Here is a 24,757-nt window from a genome sequence, read left to right as displayed (position 1 = left end):
CCCTGAATCTTTTTTACACTTGTGAGATATGAGGAAGGAAGGAAGGAAGGAAGGAAGGAAGGAAGGAAGGAAGGAAGGAAGGAAATTTAAATAGCTCCATATTTTATTTTTTATGGAATAATTGTTTCCTTCTTTCCTTCCCTCTTCTTGATGAACTATGAAGTTCCTTCATAAAATATGTCCCAGCTCAGAGGTCCTGGAGCCATGGAGAAAGGTTTTTCTGCAGACCAGAGGAGATGTGGTTTTGAATACTGCCTGTATCCCGAGGATGGAACTTTGCTTTGTTTGTGCAGCCCACTTGCTGGCATGCTGCAGACTGGTGCTGGTCCACAGACCGGGAGTTGGGGACCCCTGTCCTAGCTCCATAAAATCTGTTTGTATAAATTTAAACCTGTTTCCTTTGCAAGATGCTGATACCTTGACTAAAACAAGCAAAGAAACTAGCATTTGACCCAGCAAAGTTACACTTTCTTCCTTACCTGAGTAAGCAGTGCCAGCAGGATGACCTGGAACTTGTAAGGTTCCTGATGTCAGAGGAGGAGGAGGAGGTAATGCCGTGGGAGGGGCAAACATATTGGGGTGATGGGTGTGGGTAGAAGGCTGGAGGGCAGGTGTAAAATTATGGAGAGGGCTGTGATTGGGTAAAGAGAGAGGAAAGGGGGATGCTGGAGGATGGTGAGCTATGGGTGGAGGAGGCAGTGGAGGAGGAGGGGGCTGACTCTTGGCTGGGGTGCTGCTTCGGCTGCTGCTGTTTGTGGGAAAGAGGCAGAAAAGAAGAGGTTAGCAAATGCACAAAAAGGAGTTCCCAAGAAAGGAAGGGCAGAGCCACAAGCCCTCCCATTGCTGCAAAGAGAGAACAGGTCTTCTTCCCAAAATACAGGTGATCCTCGACAGTACCAAGTTGGCACCTTCCCAATTTTTGACACACCAAGTCCAAACGTTCACCATTGCTGGCCTAATCTTCTGTCGATGAAAAATGGCCTGAGGTTCCTTCATACCAACTGTCCTGATGGAAAGCGGGATTTAGAGTAAATGCAAACTTGCCATCTCTTGGGACAGATTATTATATACATTTTTATTTTTATTTATTAAATTTGTTTGCCGCCCATCTTATCATCAGACGATTCTGATTATGGTTGGACTTCTCTTTTTTGCTAAAAGCTTGGTTCAAGCCTGGTTGGCTTACAAACCATCATGCCATTGCTTCTACAAAACACCAAGCCATGCACCAGAGGTCTTCAAACTTGGTCCTTTTATGACTTGTGGACTTCAACTCCCAGAATTCCTCAGCCAGGCATGCTGGTTGAGGAATTCTGGGAGTTGAAGTCCACAAGTCATAAAAGGACCAAGTTTGAAGACCGCTGCCATGCACCATGTTTTATAAGCTGTAGTGGCTAGGCTCAGGTAATAAAGTAAGCTGAGGGACTGGGTGGTCACTTGAGCAATTTTGAGAGCATGATATAGCCGTTCTCACAAAATGGCTGCCTTGATGGATATGACCAGTCACTCATTTACCAGAATGCCAAACTGAGACCTTCCCCAGCAGGCATTTAATCTCCTCACCTTATCTGACCTTTTCTAGGCGGAAGGACCATAGTTGCAAAGGAAGCACAAGCCATATTCACCTGCCATTTGATTTCTGAAGAACATCTCTTGGTTTTACGTGAAGCCCAGACATTTTATTGGAAATACGTATGGATAAAAGCTGATACTTGTCTCAGCCACATGTCAGCTTCCCCTTTATTTATTTTTAATTTAGACAAAATCTAAAAAGCTAAAATTGAGGAGCGCAAGGACTTGATAGAGGCTGTGGGAGATATTGCTGCACATCTCTGAGTTTCATTAGCAGAAGCAGGGTGAAACCAGCCCAATTATTTTGTGCTTTATTTTCTTGTCTGATTAACAACCTCTCCCTAACACTTGACACAGCAATAGCCTTGCTGTACTTTCAGTCCTTTAAATTGGCACACAACAGTACTGGAAACTGGCACCTCTTTAGCTTTTTGTCTAGTCTCAGTTTCCAGGGTTGGCCCAGAGTTTTTGAATTATGGAAGAAGATGTTATTTATAATGCTGGCTGTCTTCCAACTCTCCCACAGCACTCACCCAAATAAAGGGCCTGGCCCCTTTTCAAGAAATGTCAACATCTCTACTTTTACAACACAGTTGATGAACTGATGCTTGGAAAACGCCCAGCCTGATCCTCACCTCAAACTGTTGAGGCTTAAGCTGCTGCTGTTATAAGCTGACAGCTGTTGTGCAAGGCTACGGGAGGGAGGACGCAGCTGAGAAGGTGGTATGTTTGGATGGGCCGGCTGCCCAGGAGAGGGAGGTCTCGGTGGATGTTGTATTTGGGAAGGAGGAACTGTGGGAAACTGGGCCTCTTCCAAAGCTGGTTGCTTCTCTGGGCCTTCTGAATAGGAGGAGCGAGCAGGGTGGAGAGCAGATGGCTTTGGAGAAGGTGCTTCTGTTGGTGGCTCCAAACGAGGTGGGACCAAAGGCTGAGAAACTTGAGGACAAAGATCCTGAGGAACAACAGGGTCAAGTGATGGCTCTTTCCCACTGTCCTGACTCTTCTCTTGGCTCCGTTCTAATCCTGATATTTTGGGGAGTGCCAAAGACCTGGCCTCTTGATCTTCATTTTCTGTTAGCGTACCAACTCCTAAGTCTGTATCTGGAAACAAAAACATCAAACACAAAAAGAGATGATGGATACAACAGGGAAAACTACACCTGCTCTGAAGGTGTTAGCATGTTAAGTTAATGAACTAGAGTCTGACTGGTTTTCTATTAATGTTTTACACCCTGGCAGAAAAACTAATCACAAAAAGCTAACCACGGAAGGTTACTTACAGTCCGACTTTTGTAAGAGGAGATGAAGCAACAAGAACAACCATCCCCGACTTGTTTATCAACAATAATTAACGAAATTGCCAAAGCCATAAGCGGTTTTCAAAAATACAGTACAAATATAGCAAGTAATAAAATTAAACATTACATGTGAAGAGATGCAATAAAACTCTTGTTTACAACAAGTGACTTAAAGATGAACGTCAATTGTGAGAGCAGCTTGGGTTGACAGTACAGCATCAAAACAATGAAAGCACTCCTTCTTGCGATTATTTTTTAAGCCTCCAGAGATGACAAATTGAGATGACTCAGTCCATTCGGTGCCAATAGAGCTTCAAAAGCTTTTCTAGATTATCTTCACATAAACAACACTCCTGCAACAAATACCACCTAATAAGCTGTGTATGACAGCCAAGCAAAGCTTTTGAAGTAGCTGAGCAGAACCATTTTAAGGAGACTTAGAAATGGGGAATTTTACTCATGCGAGTACATTTTCTGGAGCATGACTATTTGCTCATTTATTTATTCACTCACTCACAAAATCATAGCTCTGGTCAGCTTACAAGATCAAAACAAAGAATCCAGAAAAACAATCTCAACAAAAAATCAAAGCACCACAAAAGGGGTCCACCATCCATGGTACCCCAAGACTTAGGGAGCAGCCAGCTGTCAAAGTTGAATTGCTAAGATGCTTGCTAACCTCTATAGCTGCTCAACTTGCCATACAAACAGGGGGGAGGGGGAGTCTGGGAAAGAAACAGGAGTTTCAGGAAGCCGTCCATGGACTGTGAGAATCAAGGACATTCAAAGCAGGTGTCTGGCAGAGAAGTGGACCATTCCCATAACAAACAGAAAGAATGTGATTGGCCAACATGAACACATGGTGGCTGGGGTTATGAAAAGCTATTGATAACTAATCAGAACTTCATGCGAGAAACTTAAGAGTTGATTTTACTTCTTCAGTGCCGGGATGTGTATTCAATAAAAATTTATCTTTTATGGCACCTCAAGGCCGTAGAGTTTCTTTAATGCTGTATTCACCAGCCGGAAGATTGACAACAACTCTTAAGAGCTTATTTAAACAGGGTCAAGGTGAGAACCATATGAATTGCATGGTGAATGTTGTCCTGAGGACAGGTGCCGTGATAGAGAAGAACCAATTGCTGGGTCCCACCAGATGGCACTTTTTAATTGATGGGACCAGGAACATGCCAAGTCAGAATGTATGGCTCGGGCAGAAGTAATGGGCAGTCCCTCAAATACCAATAAAGGAGAATATTTGTAGCTCAGGGTTGAAATAAGGGGTCCTTGTTGCTCTCTGAGCTTGCTTGTTTTCTTGCAGACGTTTCATTACCCAAATGAGGTAACATCATCACTGATCAGCATTGATGATGTTACCTAGTTTGGCTAATGAAATCTGCAAGAAAACAAACAAGCTCCCAGAGCACCAAGGACCCCTCAGTCCCTCAAATAAACAGGTTGATTGTCATCAAGGCCTTTATAGATGATAACCAGCACAATGAATTGTGCCTGCTAGTCTACTGATAACCAAAATAGCCCCCACAGCAGAGGTGTTACATGGGCGTACCATGGCACAGCCATGCTACTGCATTTGGGATCAGCTATAGCTTCTGAGTGGTCTTCAAGGATAGTCCCAACTACAGTTCATTGCAGTAGTCTAGATATGAATGATGAAAGCATATATAATTGTCTTAAGGGCCTTCCTACTGAGGTATGGGCACCACTGTCGGGAGGGAACATGAGGCTGGTTCCATGCAGTAATAACTGCTTCTTTGAAGGAGGGTGTCTTCCCTGCCGCCTTGAAGGAGGCGGTGGTGAGACCCCTTCTCAAGAAGCCTGCTTTGGACCCGGCTGCTTTAAACAACTATCGTCCAGTCTCCAACCTTCGCTTTCTGGCGAAGGTTGTTGAGAGTGTGGTGGCGCATCAGCTCCCTCTGTTCCTGGAGGAAACTGATTATCTGGAACTGTACCAATCGGGCTTCAGGCCCGGACACAGCACGGAGACGGCATTGGTCGCGCTGGTGAATGATCTCTGGAGGGCTAGGGGCCTCTCCTGTTCAACATCTATATGAAGCCGCTGGGCGAGATCATTCGTGGTTTTGGGGTGGGGTATCACCAGTACGCTGATGATACCCAACTTTTTCTTTCCACCCCGAACCAACCCAGTGATGCCCTCTCTGTGATGTCCCGGTGCCTGGAGGCGGTTCAGGTCTGGATGGGGAGAAACAGGCTTCGTCTCAATCCCGCCAAGACTGAGTGGCTGTGCATATCAGCATCTCGGGTTAACCAAGTTATTCCACCTCTAACGATGGGGGGTGAGGTGTTACCCCCCGTTGATAGGGCTCGCAACCTGGGCGTCCTCCTGGACTCACGGCTCAATTTTGAAGACCACATAGGAGCCGTGACCAGGGGGGCTTTTGCACAGGTTCGCCTGGTGCGCCAGTTGCGTCCCTATCTGGACCGAGACGCCCTACGCACAGTTACTCATGCGCTTGTGACCTCCCGTTTGGACTACTGTAACACTCTCTACATGGGGCTGCCCTTGAAGACCACTCGGAGGCTTCAACTGGTGCAGAATGCGGCCGCGCGAGTTGTAATGTGGGTCTCCCGATACTCCCATGTAACACCTCTACTCTGCGAGCTGCATTGGCTTCCGGTTGCCCTCCGGGTGAAATTCAAGGTGCTGGTTATCACCTATAAAGCCCTACATGGCCTGGGTACGGGCTATTTGAGGGAACACCTGCTGCCGGCATCAAACGCCCTTCGCCCAGTGCGCTCCCACAGGGAGGGTCTGCTCAGGGTTCCGCCAGTAAGAGATTGCCGGCGGGTGACACCCAGGGATAGGGCCTTCTCAGTGGGAGCGCCTGCCCTCTGGAACCAGCTGCCGGTGGAGCTGAGAACTGCCCCCGACCTCCGATCATTCCGTCGGGGCCTGAAGACCTGGCTCTTTGAGCTCTCGGGCCCAGGCTGAGGAGAAATTTTTAATTGGGGTTTTAAGTGTACAGGGTCAATTTAATATTTTTTAATTTGGTTTTTAACTTTTGTATGGTGGATTTTTTTAATTCCCTGTAAACCGCCCTGAGTCCTCAGGGAAAGGGCGGTATATAAATGTAACTAAATAAAATAAATAAATAAATAACTTATGCTTCTTCAGTAAGCATTATAAGTCCAAAAAGACCCTCAAATTGTGCACTAGCTCTGAAATAGGAAGTGAAACTCCAATTACCAATTACCGCCCTGAGTCCTCAGGGAAAGGGCGGTATACAAATGCAACTAAATAAATAAATAAAATTACAGCTAAATACAGAATCACTCCAGACTCGGGCAGTCCAAACATCCACAGCCACTCAATCTTATCAGGATTCAACTTAAGACCTTTCTTCCCCACACAGTCTCCAGGTATTAGAACAAACTGGAGCTATCTTCAATAGTTAGTCATTGAGAGCACACTGTTTACAAAGTCAGCTTTCTCCATGAGACAATATATATATTTTTAAATGGCAACTATTTCAAAATCTGTACCTTGACTTACAATTATAATTGAGTCCACAATTATGGTCATAAGATGTGGTTGTTAAGTCAGGGCATCACATGACTGGACCCAATTGTTAACAATTTTGCACCAGTTGTTAAGCAAATCCATTTTACCCAAAGGGAAGTTATTTTGCCAGAAACTGGAAGTAAATGCCATAAATCAGCAAAAAAAAAACCCACTAAAAATCATAGTCATGTGAAGTCAGGATGATGCAAACAGCCATCAAAATGATCTGGTTGACAAAGATCCAAAATGTGATCACATGATTTTGTGCACGTATATGTGTGCACAAGTGTGCAGTCACTGTGACTTGAAAATCAGATGGTAAGTATCTTTGTGGGGGGAAGAGACTTCACAACTTCAAAAACTTGCTAAATGATTAATCATAAATCAAGGACTACCTGTAACTAGTAATCTGTAATCCCTTAATGCCGGGTAAAATCAGGGCAACTGAATGGAGCTGAGCTTTTACTGGCTGGATGCCCTTCCTGATGCCTATGTGTGAAGCTCACAGCAGATATTTTCTCTTTGTGCCCTGAGAGAGAAATATCTGTCCCTACCTAGGGTTAAACTCTCTTTACCATTAGGTCACCAGCCATTTTACCTATTAACTAGGAATGACTAGACAAAAAAAATCTTAAGTGATTTGATGACCCTGGTCTGTTGCTTTGTTGTTTTGGCCATGCACAAGTGCATTATCTACAACTCCTCCAGATCAAGACTTGGAATATCCACTGCAGCTAGCAAGAGATGAGAGATAGTAATGAAAAAGACAAAGGTTCCTTCAAGATGAGATCCACCAGATCTCAATTCCTTCTTCTTGCTGAATGCATTAAACCTTAACAAGTGTCTTCCAGTTCAGCTATTGTAACCTGAAAAGTGAAGGAGGCTGCCAAGGCTTAAAATTCTTCTCAGTTACTGAAATACACAAAGACAAATTGAGGGAAAGCTCTGGACTTGTTTTAGTCCCATTAGTTTTGTACACACAGAGGTGGAGAGCTGACAGGGCCTTGGCAGACCTCACAGAGCTTCTACTTTATGGCTGTCATTTTGGGTAAACATTCGTTAACTCAGCCAACACTCCTGTCTTTTTCCAGACCTCAGAAGATTTGGGAGCCTCACAGCATGGAAAACCTTTGTAAAGAGCTGAGGGAAGCAGGCTTGGAAGCCCAAGTTTACTGCTCCATGACAAATTTATTTTTATTAAAAACATCTGTATTGGCTTGGAGATGTATCTCCACGTAAGGAAAGAAACCCAAGCATTTAAAAACAATAATAATAGAAAAAATGAAGCAATACTCTCTCCATAGATAAAATTGCCATGAACCCGTCATTAAAGGAAGGTTGGGTTGTACAGGTAATCCTCGACCTAGGACCACAATGTAGCTCAAAATTTCTGTTGCTAAGTGAGACAGTTATTAATTGAATTTTGCCCCATTTTATGACCTTTCTTACCACAGTTGTTAAGTGAATCACTGAAGTTGTTAAGTTAGTAACACGGTTAAGTCGCAAAAGGTGATCACATGACCCTGGGACACTGCAACTGTCATAAATACGAGTCAGTTGCCAAGCGTCTGAATTTTGATCACATGACCATGAGGATGCTACAGCGGTCTTTGAGTGTGAAAAAGGTTGTAAGTCACTTTTTCAGTGCTGTCGGAACTTTGAAAGGTCACCAAATGAACTGTTGTAAGTTGAGGACTACCTGTATTTTGAGTTCATAGGAACGCAGAGTCCTGGAGGAATAACTCCAGTTTCTAAGGTACACAAAATCATCCAACAGCTATATCTGAGGAACTCACAAGTCTGGATGAGAAGTCAACTGTCCTCTTTTTTTTAGTTACTTCCTCTTAACCACTATTAAAGGTTAATATTTCAGAGGAAATTTCAGAGGAAGTAAACACCCATATCTTCTGTTTAGTTATTTGCAGGGTTTTTTACGCTGGCCAAGTCCAAAGACTCCAGGCAATTTACAAAACGGTCAAAAGATGTGCTGTACATAACTTCAACAAAGAATTTTTAAAAGGCATCCCAAGGTCAAAGAGTCAAATAACAAAAAAAAATCATCAACAAATGCCCTTGCGTCAAAACTATTTTCACGGCTCTGCATGAAAATGAGGATGTTCAGCGCACCTCTGGGAGTGTTGCCCAGCAGGGGGAAACTCCAGAGAACTACTGTCTTTAGAGGTGTGTTCTTTTGAACTTTTGTGGGACGTGACCCTAAATATCCCTACTTCTTCCAGGTGGACAGATTCCACCTGGAAGAAGCAATCTCCCAAGGAATCTGGAACTAGGTTCTCTATTGTCTTCAAAGGCAGCCCATGTAGACTTGTATTACTATAATTAAAGCAAGTCTTGATGTTTGAGTCACTTTCACCAGAACTTCAACAGTCTGCAAACAGGCCTAACATCTAACTTATGTACCACCTAATCAACTTAGGTGAAGGCCACTCATCCATACTTCAAAAGATGTAGTAGGTACAAAACATGCCACTTCTTAAAGTATGGATCTGAGAAGACCTCCAATTGCATTTTTTTTTCTTCAGAGTGATGGGCTCCTACCTAGAAGAATGACAAAGGATGTCCAGGAGCCAAGAGGTTTGTGGACAAACAGTAACTCCATCTTGCTGGAATTCAGCCTAAATTTGTTTTTGTCCATCTAGACCTTCATAGCCTGCAGAGACATAGTCAGAATTTCCACAGCATCTCCATATCAGCTTGGCAAAGCAATATATAGTTAAATAACATTGGGAAACTGATTATTCCTCTTCCTAAATGAAAGGATGATCTTCCATGAACTTGTCCAGACTTGTTTTTAAACCACTCCAATTGACTAGAATCATTTTTTATTAACAAGGATGCTGGTAGTTAATTCCAGAGTTTTATCTATGTTCTCTGTAAAAAAATAACATATTCTGTCCATTTTGAATTTCAGTACAGATAGTCCTCAACCTACAACCACAACTGAGCCCAAAATGTATGTTGCAAAGTGAGAAATTTCTTAAGTGAGTTTTAGAACTTTTCCTACCACATTTGTTAAGCGAATCACTGCAGTTGTTCAGTTAGTAACATGGTTGTTAAGTGAATCTGGTTTCCCCATGGACTTTGCTTGTCAGAAGGTCGCAAAGGGGATCACATGACCCCCAGGACACTGCAACCGACATAAATATGAACCAGTTGTCAAAGATCCGAATGTAACCCACTTGAGCATGGGGATGCTGCCCTTTAGTCACTTTTTTCAGTGCCACTGTAACTTCGAACAGTCATTAAATGAACTATTGTAAGTTGTGGACTACCTGTACAGGAGGCTATTCCACATCTTATTCTCTCTCTCTCTCTCTCTCTCTCTCTCTCTCTCTCTCTCTCTTCAATTCAAGCTTTTAAGTGTTACCTTTTGAAGGAGTGATTTTGCTATAGGTAAGAGGCAAAATGACTGCCTCTGGCAAAGAATGCCCAATAGGACCAGATTTGGTGAGGAATGGCAGATGGTCCTTCCATCTGATGTGACAACTTTGATTTTGGCCAGTGTCCCACAACCATCTGTTGTCTTCTTAGTTCTGTTCCATCACTGGCACAAAGCTTTCAAGCCTCTGCAATTAAATTTAGCCATATATATAAATCTAATAAAATAAATATATATGGAGTTCAACTATTTTACAGCCTCAGGGAACTGTAATTTTGAAAGAAAGATTTATGCCAAGATTGTAAGAAAGCACATCTAGTCAACACTCAAATGCTTGGCTCCTCCAGCATGGGAATTGCAATTATAAACCAAAATCTGCCACACAAAAACAATAATCTATGTGCTTTGCTTGTTGACAGAGCCTCTGTTGCAATGGAAATATTAAACTCCCTCCCATCAATTATGGTAATAAAATAACATGTGGATTTCTTTTTCATCCTTCAACAAAGTTCTGTTCCATGAAAAGTGGGTTCCCCCAGGGTGCAAAGCTTTCCAAGAACATAATACCCCATTTTGCTTCTGTTTTGAATTTGTTCAACAGTCATTTGAGACTGACAGTAAATGGATAGTTGGGTTTAAGCTCCTAACTCTTTGCAACACTCTCCAGAGGGGGAAAAAGGGGGGGGGAGATAAACCATCCTTGTGTTGGACAGATGCATATTTTAAACAGCTGGCTTCCTAATCACAAGAGGGACATTTGTTCATAAGCATACAAACTGTGTAACTGCTGACTTCTAGTGTGATATGGCAATGTGCTAAATTACAATTTTAGCTCACTCCTGAGTTAAGTAGCAATCTTCTTTTTTTTTGATTGCTTTATTACTTGATTGGTAAACAGAAAACATTTCCTGTCCAAATTACTGCCTAGCAGTAGAGGTGCTGCTCGAGTTACAGCAGTTCGTTTAGTGACTGTTCAAAGTTACAATGGCACAGAAAAAAGTGACAACCTCTGAAACATCCCCCATGATCATGTGGTCAAAATTCAGACCATTGCTGTGTCCCAAGGTCGTGTGATCCCCTTTTGCGACCTTCTGACAAGCAAAGTCAATGGGAAAGCCAGATTCGCTTAACAACCCTGTTACTAACTTATCATCTGCAGTGATTCGCTTAACAAGGGTGGCAAGAAAGCTCATAAAACGGGAGCAAAACTCACTTAACAAATGTCTCACTTAACAACAGAAGGTTTGGGTTCAATTGTGGTTGTAAGTCAAGGACAGCCTGTGTTTCTGACTTCATTGATCCATTTACCATGGATCAAACTTAATAAGACAAGAGAAAGCAAAGATCTGCTTATTTCTTGAGGCAGAACAGTGTACTGAGCTGGCATCAGACTAGATGATCACTTCAGTTGACAGCTTTAATGCAGATCCAGAAAAAAAACAAAAAAACCAAAATGAGATGCTTAAATACTTTTCCATGTTACACATATCGTTACAGTGTCTGAATTTAAGACAGTTAAAAACCTTCCTGACAACTGGAAACAGAAAACCAATTATTTAAATCTGAGATCTGATGGTTTCGATTAGAAGTGGGAGAACTGAAATGTTTAGGGGGATGAATCACATGAAACAAGGAAAATAAAGCTGGGAAACACTGGTAAACAATTTAAAACAGATGTGCCAGATATTCTGAAAGTAAACCTATCTCTTCAGGATGAGGGGACCTACCTTGAGGGTCTTTATCACAGGAATGCTTTTTGCTAAACATTGTTGAGCGGTTGTTTTTTTAGGGGGTGGGAGGAAGAGATTGTATAAATGTGGTTTTATCACTGCAGTTGGGGTATAAACTTGTAACTGCTCACCCAGTTCATTGGTTGTGAGATAACTGAGGTCTATAGTATGGGATCATGCTCTGCTTTTCAAACAATACCCAATGCAAAATAAGTAAAAAAAAAATAATTTTCCTCAGGTCAAACAGCTCTCAGAGTTTCATGAACCCATCCATATTTCACTGGGGGTTCTTGGCAATAATATAAAAGCTATTTGTCACTGCTTCATTCAGAGACTTTTTATATTTCCTAACCCGGACTACAGCTCTGGGATTTTGTGGTAACCTCCTACCTATGAATTTGCCAGATCTAATCTTGCTTAGCTTTTCAAAGTTTTATTTATTTAGATTTGTTCATTTATATAAAATCGGAGGCTGCTCAATTCCAAACAGCTTGGGGTGGGGGTGGGGGGAAGAAGGAACTTATGTTTTAAAAGCAAGAAGCACTTTAAGAAAGAAATCATTTATGATAACAAAAGCAACCCCCAAGGACTAAACAGACCCTTTTCTCCCAAAACCTGGAAGAACACACAGGTATTCAATGACTTGAGAACCCCATCAGGACAGGTGATCAGATAAGTGCTGCCTTTACTGTGCAATACAGGATAATATAGCATATAGTGTCTGTCAGAATGGAGCCAGCAGTAGTGTTAGCCTTGTGGGGTAGCCCAGATAAAAAGCACAACCAGAAATACCATCTCTAAATTTAATGTAAGATTACAGTTACAGAATCTTGAAGGTCTGAAAGTCCATCTCTCTCCCCTCACCTTTACAATCCAAGAAACTAGGGACTCTCCCTTCTGAGATGTTTGCCATACCCCAATTCCATGTGCTGCAGGAATTGGGTATGTCCGGTCTAGTGAAAAGAAGGACTAGGGGTGACACGACAGCGGTGTTCCTATATCTAAGGGGCTGCCACAAAGAACAGGGAGTCAGCCTATTCTCCAAAGCACCTGAAGGAAGTACAAGAAACAATCAATGGAAACTAATCAAGGAGAAAAGCAACCTAGAAGTATCCCAAAGATGCTTTTTTCACGAGACAACTGGACTTTCTTGTTTTTCTTTGAAGACATTTTGCTTCTCATCCAAGAAGCTTCTTCAGCTCTGACAGGATGGTGGGGAATGGAATGGTACATGCAGTACAATGCAGTGAGCCATGTGCAGATCTGTACATTGGGGAGACGAAACAACAACTTCATAAACACATGGCACAACATAGGAGAACAAACTCATCAAGTCAAGAGTTCATCTGCCTTTAAAAGACAAAGGTCACTCTTTCAAAGACAGCAAAGTTGACATTTTAGACAGAGAGGACTGCTGGTTTGAAAGAAGGGTCAAAGAGGTGATCTATGTCAAAACTGAACAGCCCTCCCTCAACAGAGGGGGAGGGATCCAACATCATTTACCTCCAGTCTACAACACAGTCCTTTCAACAGTTCCAAGAAAGCTCCACACCCATTTGCACTACTCAGGTGATGCTGGAGACACAGAGAAGCCTCCAGGTAGCTTTAACAACTCGCTAAAAGAAGGCAAATGAACACCTGTCTGCAGGAATATAAATCTTTCCATTCCCCACCATTCAGTCAGAGCTGAAGAAGCTTGTTGGATGGAAAGTGAAACGTCTTCAAAGAAAAATAAGAATGTCCAGTTGGCTTCATGAAAAAGCATCTTTGGGATAACTATGACCTGGATGACTGAGAATCTCCATAGACAACCTAGAAGTAAGGAAAAATTTCCTGACTGTTAGGATAATTAACCAGTGGAACAACTTGCCTCCAAAAAAAATGTAGGTACTACCAATGCTGGAGGCTTTTAAGAAGAGACAGGTATATTAGCAATAATGTTTAGCCAATGTGACAAATTTAAGAGTGTTACATTAAATTTAATCAACAGTGTTGTATATTCAGTCATCTTGAGCAAATCTTTTCATAAATCTACATTATTTGTCTTAGTGCCATACCACCTTTGGCAAATGCAATTTCTATTGTCATCTTATGGCGGTGCAATGGCTCAGTAGTTAAGACACCGGGCTTGTGGGCTAGAAAGCTGGCAGCCCAGGTTTGAGACCCAAACACCACATGGTGGGGTGAGTTCCTGTCCTCGCCCCAGCTTCTGCCAACCTAGCAGTTCGAAAGCACACAAGTGTGACTAGATAAATAGGTACCATTTTCATGGGAAGATAACAATGCTCTGTGATGTCGTGTTGGCCACACATCTGCGGAAATGTCTTCGGACAGCACTGCCTCAATGGCTTGAAACAGAGATAAGCATCACCCCCCATAGTCAGCAATGACTAGTGGACTAAAATCCATAGGGACTCCTTTACTATCATCTTAACCCATGTTCATACACAGATCAGTGGCACATGCATACATATTTGCAAAAGGGAGCTACTTTGGTGTTGTGGTCTAGAAACTAGGAGACTTGAGAGTTGTAATCCCACCTTAGGCATGAAATCTGGCCGAGTGACTTTGGGCTAATCACCAAGAGACCATGAGTTCTAGTCCTGCCTTAGGCTTAAAAGCAGGTTGGGTGACATTTGCATCAGTCACTCTCTCTCAGTCCAGCTTACCCCACAGAGATGTTGTGAGGAGAAAAAGGAGAAGGAAGGAATATCATGAATGTTTTCACCTTGAGCTGTTTATAAAAATAATAATTGTGGGATAAAAAAATCCAAAAATTTTAAAAAAGCAAGCTTTGGGGGAAGTAACATAAGCCCCTGCATTACAGAGAATGATTGGCAGTAGATTCCCAGGATTTGACTCAATCTTTTTTTCAGCCCTAGTTGGAAATATTAGGAATTGAATCTTAGAACATAGAACATAGACTAACAGAGTTGGAAGGGACCTTGGAGGTCTTCTAGTCCAACCCCCTGCTTGAGTAGGAGACTTTATACAGTTTCAGACAAATGGTTGCCCAGTCTCTCTTTGAAAACATCTAGTGAACCCACAATTTCTGAAGGCAAGCCATTCCATTGGTTGATTGCTGTCACCTTTAGGAAATCTCTCCTTAGTTCTAGGTTGCTTCTCTCCTTGGTTAGTGTTCATCCATTGTTTCTTGTCTTCCCTTTTGGTGCTTTGGAGAATAGGTTGAGCCACCCCTCTTCTTTGTGGAAGCCCCTCAAATATTAGAACACTGCTATCACGTCATCCCTAGTCCTTTTTTTTCATTCTTAAGCTCCTGAAAACAAAACAAGGGCTCAACGATAGTATTTGCTTAAAGAAAGCATTCAATAATAGAATGCTGATCCCTCCTTCCAGATCAACAATTGGGTGATTAACCTGGTGACTTTTTCCTAGATCCCACACCCTTCAAAAAATAAGTTCTGCATTGTCATGATCAATATAAGACTCTCATTGAACTTTGGATAGAAAGTGGTTAACTCTTACAACCAAGGATCACACAGAATTTCTTTCTTTTTAATGCAGCTAAAGATAAACATTTATTGGTCATTGGAAGGCTAAATCAGTGCATTTGATGCGTTGACAGCAAATCAAACAAAATAATCAATGCTTTCCAATTCATTCTATTGACTCTCTTCCCTTGCAGCCCAACGCACAAAGCTTGACATGGTTGTTTAGATAGTATCAAATTGCTCAAGTTTTGAGAATGTAGGCAATTTATTCAGGATTACCTGATTAGCGTTTTTAATGCTCTTGGGCTTTCAGAAAGTCAAGGGCAATGAAAGCAGACTGAATGAAGTATGACTGTGCTTTGTCTAGACCAAAAATGTTATTTGATATAGTGAAACACCTCTGCTACTACAGTATAAGAACTAGACATGTTAAAGTCCTTGTTCCAGGGCTTGGCCATTCTCAAATCTAGTGCACACTATTTACCCTTAACTTTAAACCACCTATGCCTTTATCCCATCCCCTTGTGTTGAGTAATGCAACTAGCTTTACACCTTCTGTTAAGCAATGGATATACGCAGGGCTTTTTTTCTCATAGAATGCTCAGAACGGAGTTCCGGCACCTTTTTTGGATGGATCCTAATAGGGTAGGCAAGGCAGGTTGTATAACATGTGTGAGTTCCGGCACCTTTTTCTTTTACAAAAAAAGCACTGGATATATGTAATATGACTTAATCCAGCATCTAGGGCATAATGGTTCAGGGTTAAATATACTGAGCTGGGGAGCTAACAATCCAGTTTGAGACCCACATTCCATGCAACAGGGGGAGGTCCCATTCCTGCCCCAGCTCCTGCCTACCTAGAAGTTCAAAAGCATGCAAATGTGAGTAGATAAATATTCACCACTTTGACGGGAACATCACAGCGTTCCTGTCGCCTTCGGCATATAGTCATGCTGGGCACATGTTTATGGAAATTGTACAACACTGGCTCCCTTAGCTAAGAAACGGAAATGAGCACCGTCGGATATGTCTGACAAGCAGGGCTTTTTTTGTCATAGGACGCTCAGAACGGAGTTCCGGCACCTTTTTTGGATAGAACCTTGTAGGGTAGGCAAGGCGGGCTGTATGACATGTGTGAGTTCCGGCACCTTTTTCTTATACAAAAAAAGCACTGCTGACAAGGAAACCTTTACATTTAATCCAGCATTTCTAGCTAGCCTGGTGGACTGAAGAATGCTATGGCATGTCGTTTAAAACTCCATCTACTACCACTACCCTTCTTTTTTTGTGTGTGAAGGAAACATGGCTCCCCATGTATTCTTCTACAGAAAGAAAAAGCCACCTGGATCTTCCCTGATCAGAGATTGCACTGGATGGCCTTATGACTTTTGTTTCAATCCCATTGTTCTTTCTAAAAGGTTCTGGATGCTGAGAAGACAGGGTCTCCTCTGTGATCTAGAAGGCAGATGAAGTTTACGGAACAATACATAGAGAGGAATAACTTAGTGACCTGCAGATGTTGGCCAACAATTCCACTGAGTCTGGAATCTAAAACCATCATTCATAATTCATCAGTCTTTTCCCATCAGTTTCCCAACTTTCTTCTTATCACATAAACACCCCTTAAGAGTGAAATGTTGGGGAAAAGTTCTTCGAAAGAACTTCGAGGCATAGTTTTCCTTAAAAAATCTTTCACTGAGGATACAAAGTATCGGCACTACATGGTTGAACCCAAAAACTAAATTCCCCTCCACTGGATACAAAGTAACAAAGTACAATTCCCACCCCCAATAAACAGTCATAAAGCACATTCCCCAATTAGCTTAAAGCAGGGGCTTTCTCCCCAGCCCGCCAAAACGTTATCGGCTCTGGATTTAGTTTGTCCTTGGGATCCCACGGCAGAGTTATTATTATGGCTAACTGAGCTCACGTCCCAATCCCCCCTCCCTGCACCAACTAATTCTAAAAGCAAGAAAAAGAGTATAGAGAAAATGGCTGCATTTTCATCTGTTGTCAAAGGAAGAACATCCAATGTTAGCAGCGTTGACAGTAGGAGCAACAGAAGCAGCAGTTTAAGATTGTTAAACTCTCAAAGCTGCATTCATGACTCTGAAATGGTGGAGGACAGGGTGGATTTGATTTAAAATCAAGATGATTTAAATCACTAGTAAAAAGGCTTGATTTAAATCAACTTGATTTATATCAACTTGATTTAAATCATAATTCTTAAAGAGCAACTGCCATCTCTGTCCCGCAGCGGCTCCTCCTCTGACCCGCTGTTGACTCACTGACAGTCCCATTCACTTTAATGGGATGGCTGGTGATGCAGCAGTGACACAAGAAGGTGAGGGACGTGGCTGGCAACAGCTGAGTGGATGCCCACTAACAGGCACTTCCTGTTGTGATTCAGGGTCAGCCTGTGGGTTTGGCAGTTGGGTCGGACGACTCAGAGGAGGAGGAGGGGGGTGTTGAAGAGCTTGCTGATGATGGCCTTGAGGCTCTGCAGAGCCCTCAGCCAGGCACCTCCCACCTGGTCACGACGGAGACCCAGCTGTGTGAGCCTGACAGCGTGGATGAAGATGACCCACAGCTGGCCCTGTTCAAGGACGCCCGACGCAGGAGACAGTCAATCAGGAGTAAACAGAGGAAGGCAATGGGGCACCTCAGAAGGAGGCAGAGAGAAGCCACGCCCTGAACTGTATAAAAGGGGAATGCGTGGGAGGGCTGGTTTGCTGAAGGCAACCGCTTGAAAAGCTCCTGTTTCATGGTTCGTGTTTGCTCTCTTTGCTCTGTGTTTTTATGTTAATAAATTTGGCAGGCTTAATTCCAGCCTCTTGCCTTCTTGTAAAAGGGGTTGTCCCTGCCTTTTCTGCAGGGCCGGTAGCAGGCTGGTACAGAACACTGCCATGATGGATCTGAAATGACAGGTGCTGTTTAAATGTAAGGACTCATTCTTCTTGGTAGTTAGAATTTTTAATATTATTTGCAAACAAAATGAAGGTTTCCTATTTAGAATAATAAACTGCCAGGTTAGTAAAACAGCAATATCAGAACCGATTTTAGGTTAATAGGTTAATCGCACATAGTTGGAGAACTACTCAAATTCTTTTATTACACTTAGAGCCTGGTACAGATGCATTTCTCTTCAAACAATCATACAGTCTGTAGTGTACATAGATTTGTAATACAATGGGATAAAGGAATATTCCTGAACTTTGTTTTATGATTCATCTCATGGTTACTGTGAAATTGTGTGAATGCATCAATGCATCAATGTAAATATTGCAGAATATACAGCCTTACGCTACATAACTAACTCATGCTGAATAAACTAAATTATTATTGTATCTTAAATGGAAAATTATATTTAGATAGATTTTTATTCCAAAAGCACTTTATTAAAATAAATTTGATAAAAATAAAAAATCTGATTTAAATTTAAAAAATCAGATTTTTTAATTATTTTTTAAAAAAATCATCAACTATTATCCATCCTGGGGGAGGATTATTAAAACTGATTGGCTATTTCCTCCATCCCCACTTGAAACTTTCCAAGTTTGACTTTGGAAACTTCCTGAGGAATATATCCTGGGAGAAGTCCAAAGACAGAATGGGACTTTAGAACCTCAGTCTTCCACCAAACCCTATTCTTTTGCAGATCTCTGAGCAAGTGAGGGAATAACAGAATAACAGAGTTGGAAGGGACTCTGGAGGTCTTTTAGTCCAACCTTCTGCTCAGGCAGAAAACCCTACACCATTTGAGGCAAATTGTGGTCCAAACTCTTCTTAAAGACCTCCAGTGTTGGAGCACCCACAACTTCTGGAGGCAAGTCGTTCCGTTGATTAATTGTTCTGGCAGAACATTTCTTCTTAGTTCTAGGTTGGCTCTCCCCTTGAGATTGACCTAGGGAGATTAGGGGATTAGGGAGATTAACCTAGTCATTTGTTGTGCTAGTAGAGTTCATTAGAGATATATTCCTATATATCTTCAATGTATGGGGTTATCAAATCCTGTATTAGATATATTCAAGAATTAAGGGAGCAACAGGAAGTAGGGGAGAACAACAGGTCATATATGTCTGAAATGGTATAGGGTTTCCTGCCTGAGCAAGGGGGTGGGCTAAATGACCTCCAAGGTCCCTTCCAAGATGATGATGATGATATTATTATTGTTATTGTTGTTATTGTTGCTATTATTATTATTATTATTATTATTATTATTATTATTATTATTATTATTATTATTATTATTATTGGATCTAAGCAGTTCACAGTACCCTGTTTTGGTACTACAGTAATTAAATACAATTATATTTAGAATAATATTTGGTAGTCCTTGAATTCAAAAAAGACACTCTTGTTGCACAGTTGCGCAGTTCAACTGTGGACTGTGGGGATGCTTCCCAGTTTGGAAGTGCAGTGAGGGAACTAGAAATCCATTATTGTAGTAACTGTGGGTGTTAATAATTATTAATTGATTGAAAATTAATTGAAAATAAATGAAAATGGCAAAATTTCATGAGATCACCAAAACATGCAAGATTTCAATCTTCTTGCATGAAATCTCATAGGTTTTGCACTGGGAGGATTCCAAAACAGGCCTATGCAGGTAGTTCTCGACTTATGGCCACCACAAGCTCAACATTTCTGTTGCTAAGTAAGATATTGGTTAAGTGAGTTTTGCCCAATTTTATGACCTTTCTTGCTACGGTTGTTAAGTGAATCATTGCAGTTGCTAAGTAAATAACACGATTGTTAAGTGAATCTGGTTTCCCCATCAACTTCGCTTGTCAGAAGGTCACCAAGTGGGATCACATGACCCTAGGACACTGCAACCGTCATAAATATGAGTCAGCCGCCAAGTCAGCTGAATTTGGGTCACATGACCATGGGGATGCTGCAACAGTCCTAAATAAGAAAAACAGTCATGTCACTTTTTCAGTGTTGTGGTAGTTTCAAATGGTCACTAAATGAGCTGTTGTAAGTCAAGGACTAGCTGTTCTACATTAGCTAAGTACCTAGCCACTTTCACTAGAGACAGAAGGCATCTCTTTGTCTTCTTTTCCCACCGCATGGTCCTAATGAAAAGGAGACTTTCCCCAGATCACAACTTAACAGAGGTCGGAGGGTGATAGCAAATCTCCAATTCTGCCTTTGGCTCTCCATCTGCTTCTAGTTATTTTTTCCCCCTCAACATTTCATCCACAGAGATTCCCACAAGCTTCAACAGCTTATTCATATTTCTGGTTTTCAGAAAGCCTAGATATGTTTTGTGTAAAACATGTTTCTATTTTATTTTATTTTATTTGTGGGGTGGGGGCAGTGCTTTGCTCTCCATGCTTGTTTCAATTTAGTTTCTGAATGTTTCATGACCAGACTAGGTAAACATCTTCAGCAGGATTTTCCTGAACTGTTTTCCTTAGCTTATAAATTTCTTGTGTGCCAGTGTGGTCAGTTGGTCGTGCGATTGGTTGTCCGTTCGGAGCTATCTTTAAATTCTGAGCAGCTGATTGGTTCTCTTGTGGATTGGCAGTTCGAGTGGTCTGCTTTCTTACATATTCCTGTTTCTTACATAGTCTTACAAAACATGTTTCTCCTCAGGTTTATTAGGATAACAGGCAGAAAACTCTTAGCCTCATGGGAAAGATGGAGGACAATAAGAGCAAGGCCCGTTAGAAAGGAATGATGCAAGCATGCTGTGCTGGATGAGACCCCTGGCCCTACTATTTATTTATTTTTTAAATTCCATTTTTATCCCGCCCTTCTCCGAAGACTCAAGGGCGGCTTACAAACTTAGCAGTAGCCTTCATTCTATGTATATGCCTGCTTATTAGGGCTTTCACACACACCCCAAGCGGCATTATTACAAAGTCAGCTTAATTGCCCCCAACAATCTGGGTCCTCATTTTACCTACCTTGGAAGGATGGAAGGCTGAGTCAACCTTGAGCCTGGTGGGATGTGAACCTGCACTAATTGCAGGCAGCTGGTGTTACTTAAGGAGGCATTAGCCCACTGCTCCACCAAGGCTCTATTCAGTGGCCTGTTCACAGGGGCCAACTAACTGCATAAGGAAGCCCATTCGTCTCCCAGAAGGTGGTCTATAGAGGCAGTCCCATTACCATCAAGACTAAGCCTTACTTGGTCCAGCCCCATTTTGAAGCCTGCCAAGTTGGTAGCCAGCGCCACGCCAAATTCCAAAGTTTAACTACTCATTGTGTAAAAGTTTGATTAAACATGGACAGAAGATGCCAGGGTTTGTGGTTTTCCCCCACTTCCAATTACAACACAAACAGAACTTGGAAGAGGGAATGAAGGTCTCCATGTGAGAGACTTCATTCGCCTTTTTAGTCTGGAAAATGTAGACAGGAAGAAAGCTTTGTAATGAAGGAAAAAAAGAGCAACAGAAAACTGTTGCCTTCCATAATAATTTAGTTGTGCATCGCCCCGAGTCAAAAATTTGAGAAAGAAAGAAAGAAAGAAAGAAAGAAAGAAAGAAAGAAAGGAAGGAAGGAAGGAAGGAAGGAAGGAAGGAAGGAAGGAAGGAAGGAAGGAAGGAAGGAAGGAAGGAAGGAAGACATTTAGAAGAAACTCTCTAGTACCTCAAAAATGAGGATGAAAAGAAGCATCTTTTACAGAAAGAGAAAAAAATCAGAGGTATTGTATCATATTTCAAGGCAGATTATGGAACAGAACTCCCAACACATTGCCAGAAGAGAAATTATTATGGCCTTGTTCACATACCTCAGTTTAAGATATAGACACACGAGGTGGAGGGGAGGAATAAATTTGATAAATAAATAAAGAAGGGACAGTGTTTGGAATTGCACGGTTTGTTCAATCACGCTAATCCAGATATGGGCAATTTTTTCTTATGATTACTATTTTTAACCTTTGAGGATGGTGCGAATATATCTACTGATGCAGAGACATTGCTGGGAGGGTGGGGTTGCTGCAAAATTTATCAGACCATTTTTCTTTCTTTTCACCTTTGGAGACAGTTTGCAGCCTCAAGATAGATATGTTCATTCTTGGGGATATAATTAAGCCTTACTTATCACAACTCTTTTCAAGCTTTAAATAACCCAAAGGAGCAAAGAAATCACACCAGAAAAATCAGCAATTTTCCAACAATATTTTTCACTATAATCAACAGACAGCCATAAAATGAGGACCAGAAACTACAGGTTACCCAGCCTTACATTAAGCCACATATCATGATTTACACTGGATGTCTTCAAGGGGATAGCAATAGTCATGTGCTTTGTTGTTCAGTCACTAAGTCAGTGGTCCCCAACCTTTGCAGCTTGGCAGTCCAGCTGGGGTGGGAGGAAAGGGAACCAGGCTGTGTGAGCAGCAGGTCAGCGCACTCACGCATGCACACGTAGCTCAACTCAACCCTAGGAAGGAGGAAATGGCAAACCTCTTTGAAATTTCACCAAGAAAAACTACAGGGACTTGTCCAGGCAGTCACTAAGAGTCAGTGCTGACTCAAGGCACTATGTATGTTGACGTGTATGTATGTATGTATGTTGTAATAATAATAATAATAATAATAATAATAATAATAATAATAATAATAATAATAATAATAATAATAATAATAAGAAGAAGAAGAAGAAGAAGAAGAAGAAGAAGAAGAAGAAGAAGAAGAAGAAGAAGAAGAAGAAGAAAAAGAAAAAGAAGAAAAAGTTGTTGGAAGGGACCTTGGAGGTCATGTAGTCTAACCCCCTGCACAGGCAGGAAACCCTGTACCATTTCAGACAAATGGCTGTCCAATCTCTTTTTAAAAACTTCCAGTGTTGGAGCATTCACCACTTCTGGAGGCAGGTTGTTCCACTGGCTAATTGTTCTAACTGTCAGGAAGTTTCTCCTTAATTCTAGGTTGCTTCTCTTCTTTACTAGTTTCCATCCGTTGTTTCTTGTCCTGCCCTCAGATGCTTTGGAGAATAGCTTGACTCCCTCTTATTTGTGGCAGCCCCTGAGATATAGGAACACTGCTATTATGTCACCCCTCGTACTTCTCTTCATTAAACTACACATACCCAATTCCAGCAACCGTTCTTGTATGTTTTAGCCTCCAGTCCCCCAATCACCTTTGTTGCTCTTCTCTGTAGCCTTCGACTCAGTCTTAGCCAGGGGTGTCAAACTGCCGGCCCATGGGCCGGATGCATCATCCCAAAACCATGCCCACCCCATTGCCGGCAACAGAGAAAAAGCTCTGATAAGTTGCGTGACGTCATATGATGTCACAAGTTTTACATGTCTGGTCTTGGTGACTGCCTGCAGAAGTCCGTGTAGTTTTCCTGATGAGATACATGATCAGCCTTGGAGTTCCATGGTCACATGAACTATGTATCTTTTGGAGAGGTGTTTGTGGAAAACACATGGAATGAATGAAAGTATGAAACACTATATAAATAGCTGTATGTGACATAATTGAAGGAACAGAGTGAGTGGTGTGGCCCAAGTGTTCAACCTTGATTCTTGGTGACTGCCTGGAAAATACCTGCAGGTTTTCTGATGAAATAGATATGAAAAAGGGAGACAGAGAGAGAGGTGGCTTTTTTTCACAGCACCCATTTAACTGGTGACTGAATAAATCTATTTTCTAAGAACAGGCAACCCACTGCATTATAAACTAACATAAGTTGCCTGGTCTGCAGGAATGCAAAACAAACCTAAGACAATCAAGCATGGCACACTGACCAAAAGAAGCAACTAGGTTTGCAAAAGCCCTGGGGAAGGGCTTGTGTGAACACAACTATTGGTTAAAACAGGGGTCTTCAAACTTGGCCCTTTTATGACTTGTGGACTTCAACTCCCAGAATTCCTCAGCCAGGCACGCCTGGCTGAGGAATTCTGGGAGTTGAAGTCCACAAGTCATAAAAGGCCCACGTTTGAAGACCCCTGGATTAAAACAATCAGCCAGAGAGAAAGTGAGAGACTGAGGGATCAAGGAGCAGAGGAGTCTCTGACTGAGAACATGACAGTGGGAAACCCTAACCCTCCCTTGTCACCCTTTTTGCAGCTTGAACTTGTCAGAAATCTAATCTTGTTTTCTTAGCCAGTCAAGCCATGACCGTTTTTTTCCTCCGAGGTTCTTTGTTTGGATAGGATTTGGATTCATCAAGCTGTCACTCTTGCGTTAGGGCAGGGAGGGGGAGTGGGGAACGCCTCCAAAACATACATAAGATTAGACAGGATTTGCTGTCAAACCAAATAACAATCTGACATTAAAAGCTCCACATGGAATTTCACAGCCAGTTCCACCTTATGTTGTCAGAGAAACATAAAAAGCAGATTTCCAAAGGGAGGGGAAGGAGGAAAGACAGAAACAGAACTATTGTTTCACATTTTCATCTTGGGATTCTCCCATCTGGGCTCCTCCCGAAAACCTGCCTGATGCAACATGGCAGACCTTTAAGAAACAAATAACTTTGTGTGAGATTTACAGTATTCAAAGCCTGCCTCGTTGTTCATGAGAATCGAGGCATAATATTAAAGTTTGCCAAAATATTTCCTTTGCAACCATTGGCTGCATGGGGGCCAACTCTAAGCTACTCCTTGGAAAGAGGCAACCCAAGAAGGAAAATATATTAGAGAAAAGGAGAAATGCAAAGCAAAATGCAGCCCAGGTTTCAGGCACCCATTTCGCTCATGAAATGTGTCCAATGGAGGAAAAAGAATCATATTCAATATTTTAAAGCGTCCCTTAAATGTATTAAGTATTAAGATACCTATTTCATCGCTTAACGCCCTTGAAGCT

General features: G+C 41.9%; 1 protein-coding gene across 1 annotated transcript in view; it reads right to left on the bottom strand.

Annotated features, from left to right (window-relative positions):
* AUTS2 (activator of transcription and developmental regulator AUTS2) overlaps positions 1-24,757 on the bottom strand; it is a gene marked incomplete at its 5' end in the record, with an annotated part of 130,732 nt that overhangs the window by 51,299 nt on the left and 54,676 nt on the right. Inside the window, 2 exons of the mRNA XM_083350233.1 lie at positions 480-748; positions 2,208-2,673. Of these exons, the coding sequence (XP_083206359.1) occupies positions 480-748; positions 2,208-2,673 (735 nt within the window). The remainder of the gene's footprint in view (positions 1-479; positions 749-2,207; positions 2,674-24,757) is intronic.

The sequence above is a fragment of the Vipera ursinii genome (assembly GCF_947247035.1).
Source record: "Vipera ursinii genome assembly, chromosome: 1".
In the NCBI taxonomy this organism is placed as follows: domain Eukaryota; kingdom Metazoa; phylum Chordata; class Lepidosauria; order Squamata; family Viperidae; genus Vipera; species Vipera ursinii.
The sequence above is the reverse complement of the archived record's forward strand: the minus strand, read 5'-3'. Positions and strand labels throughout refer to the sequence as shown.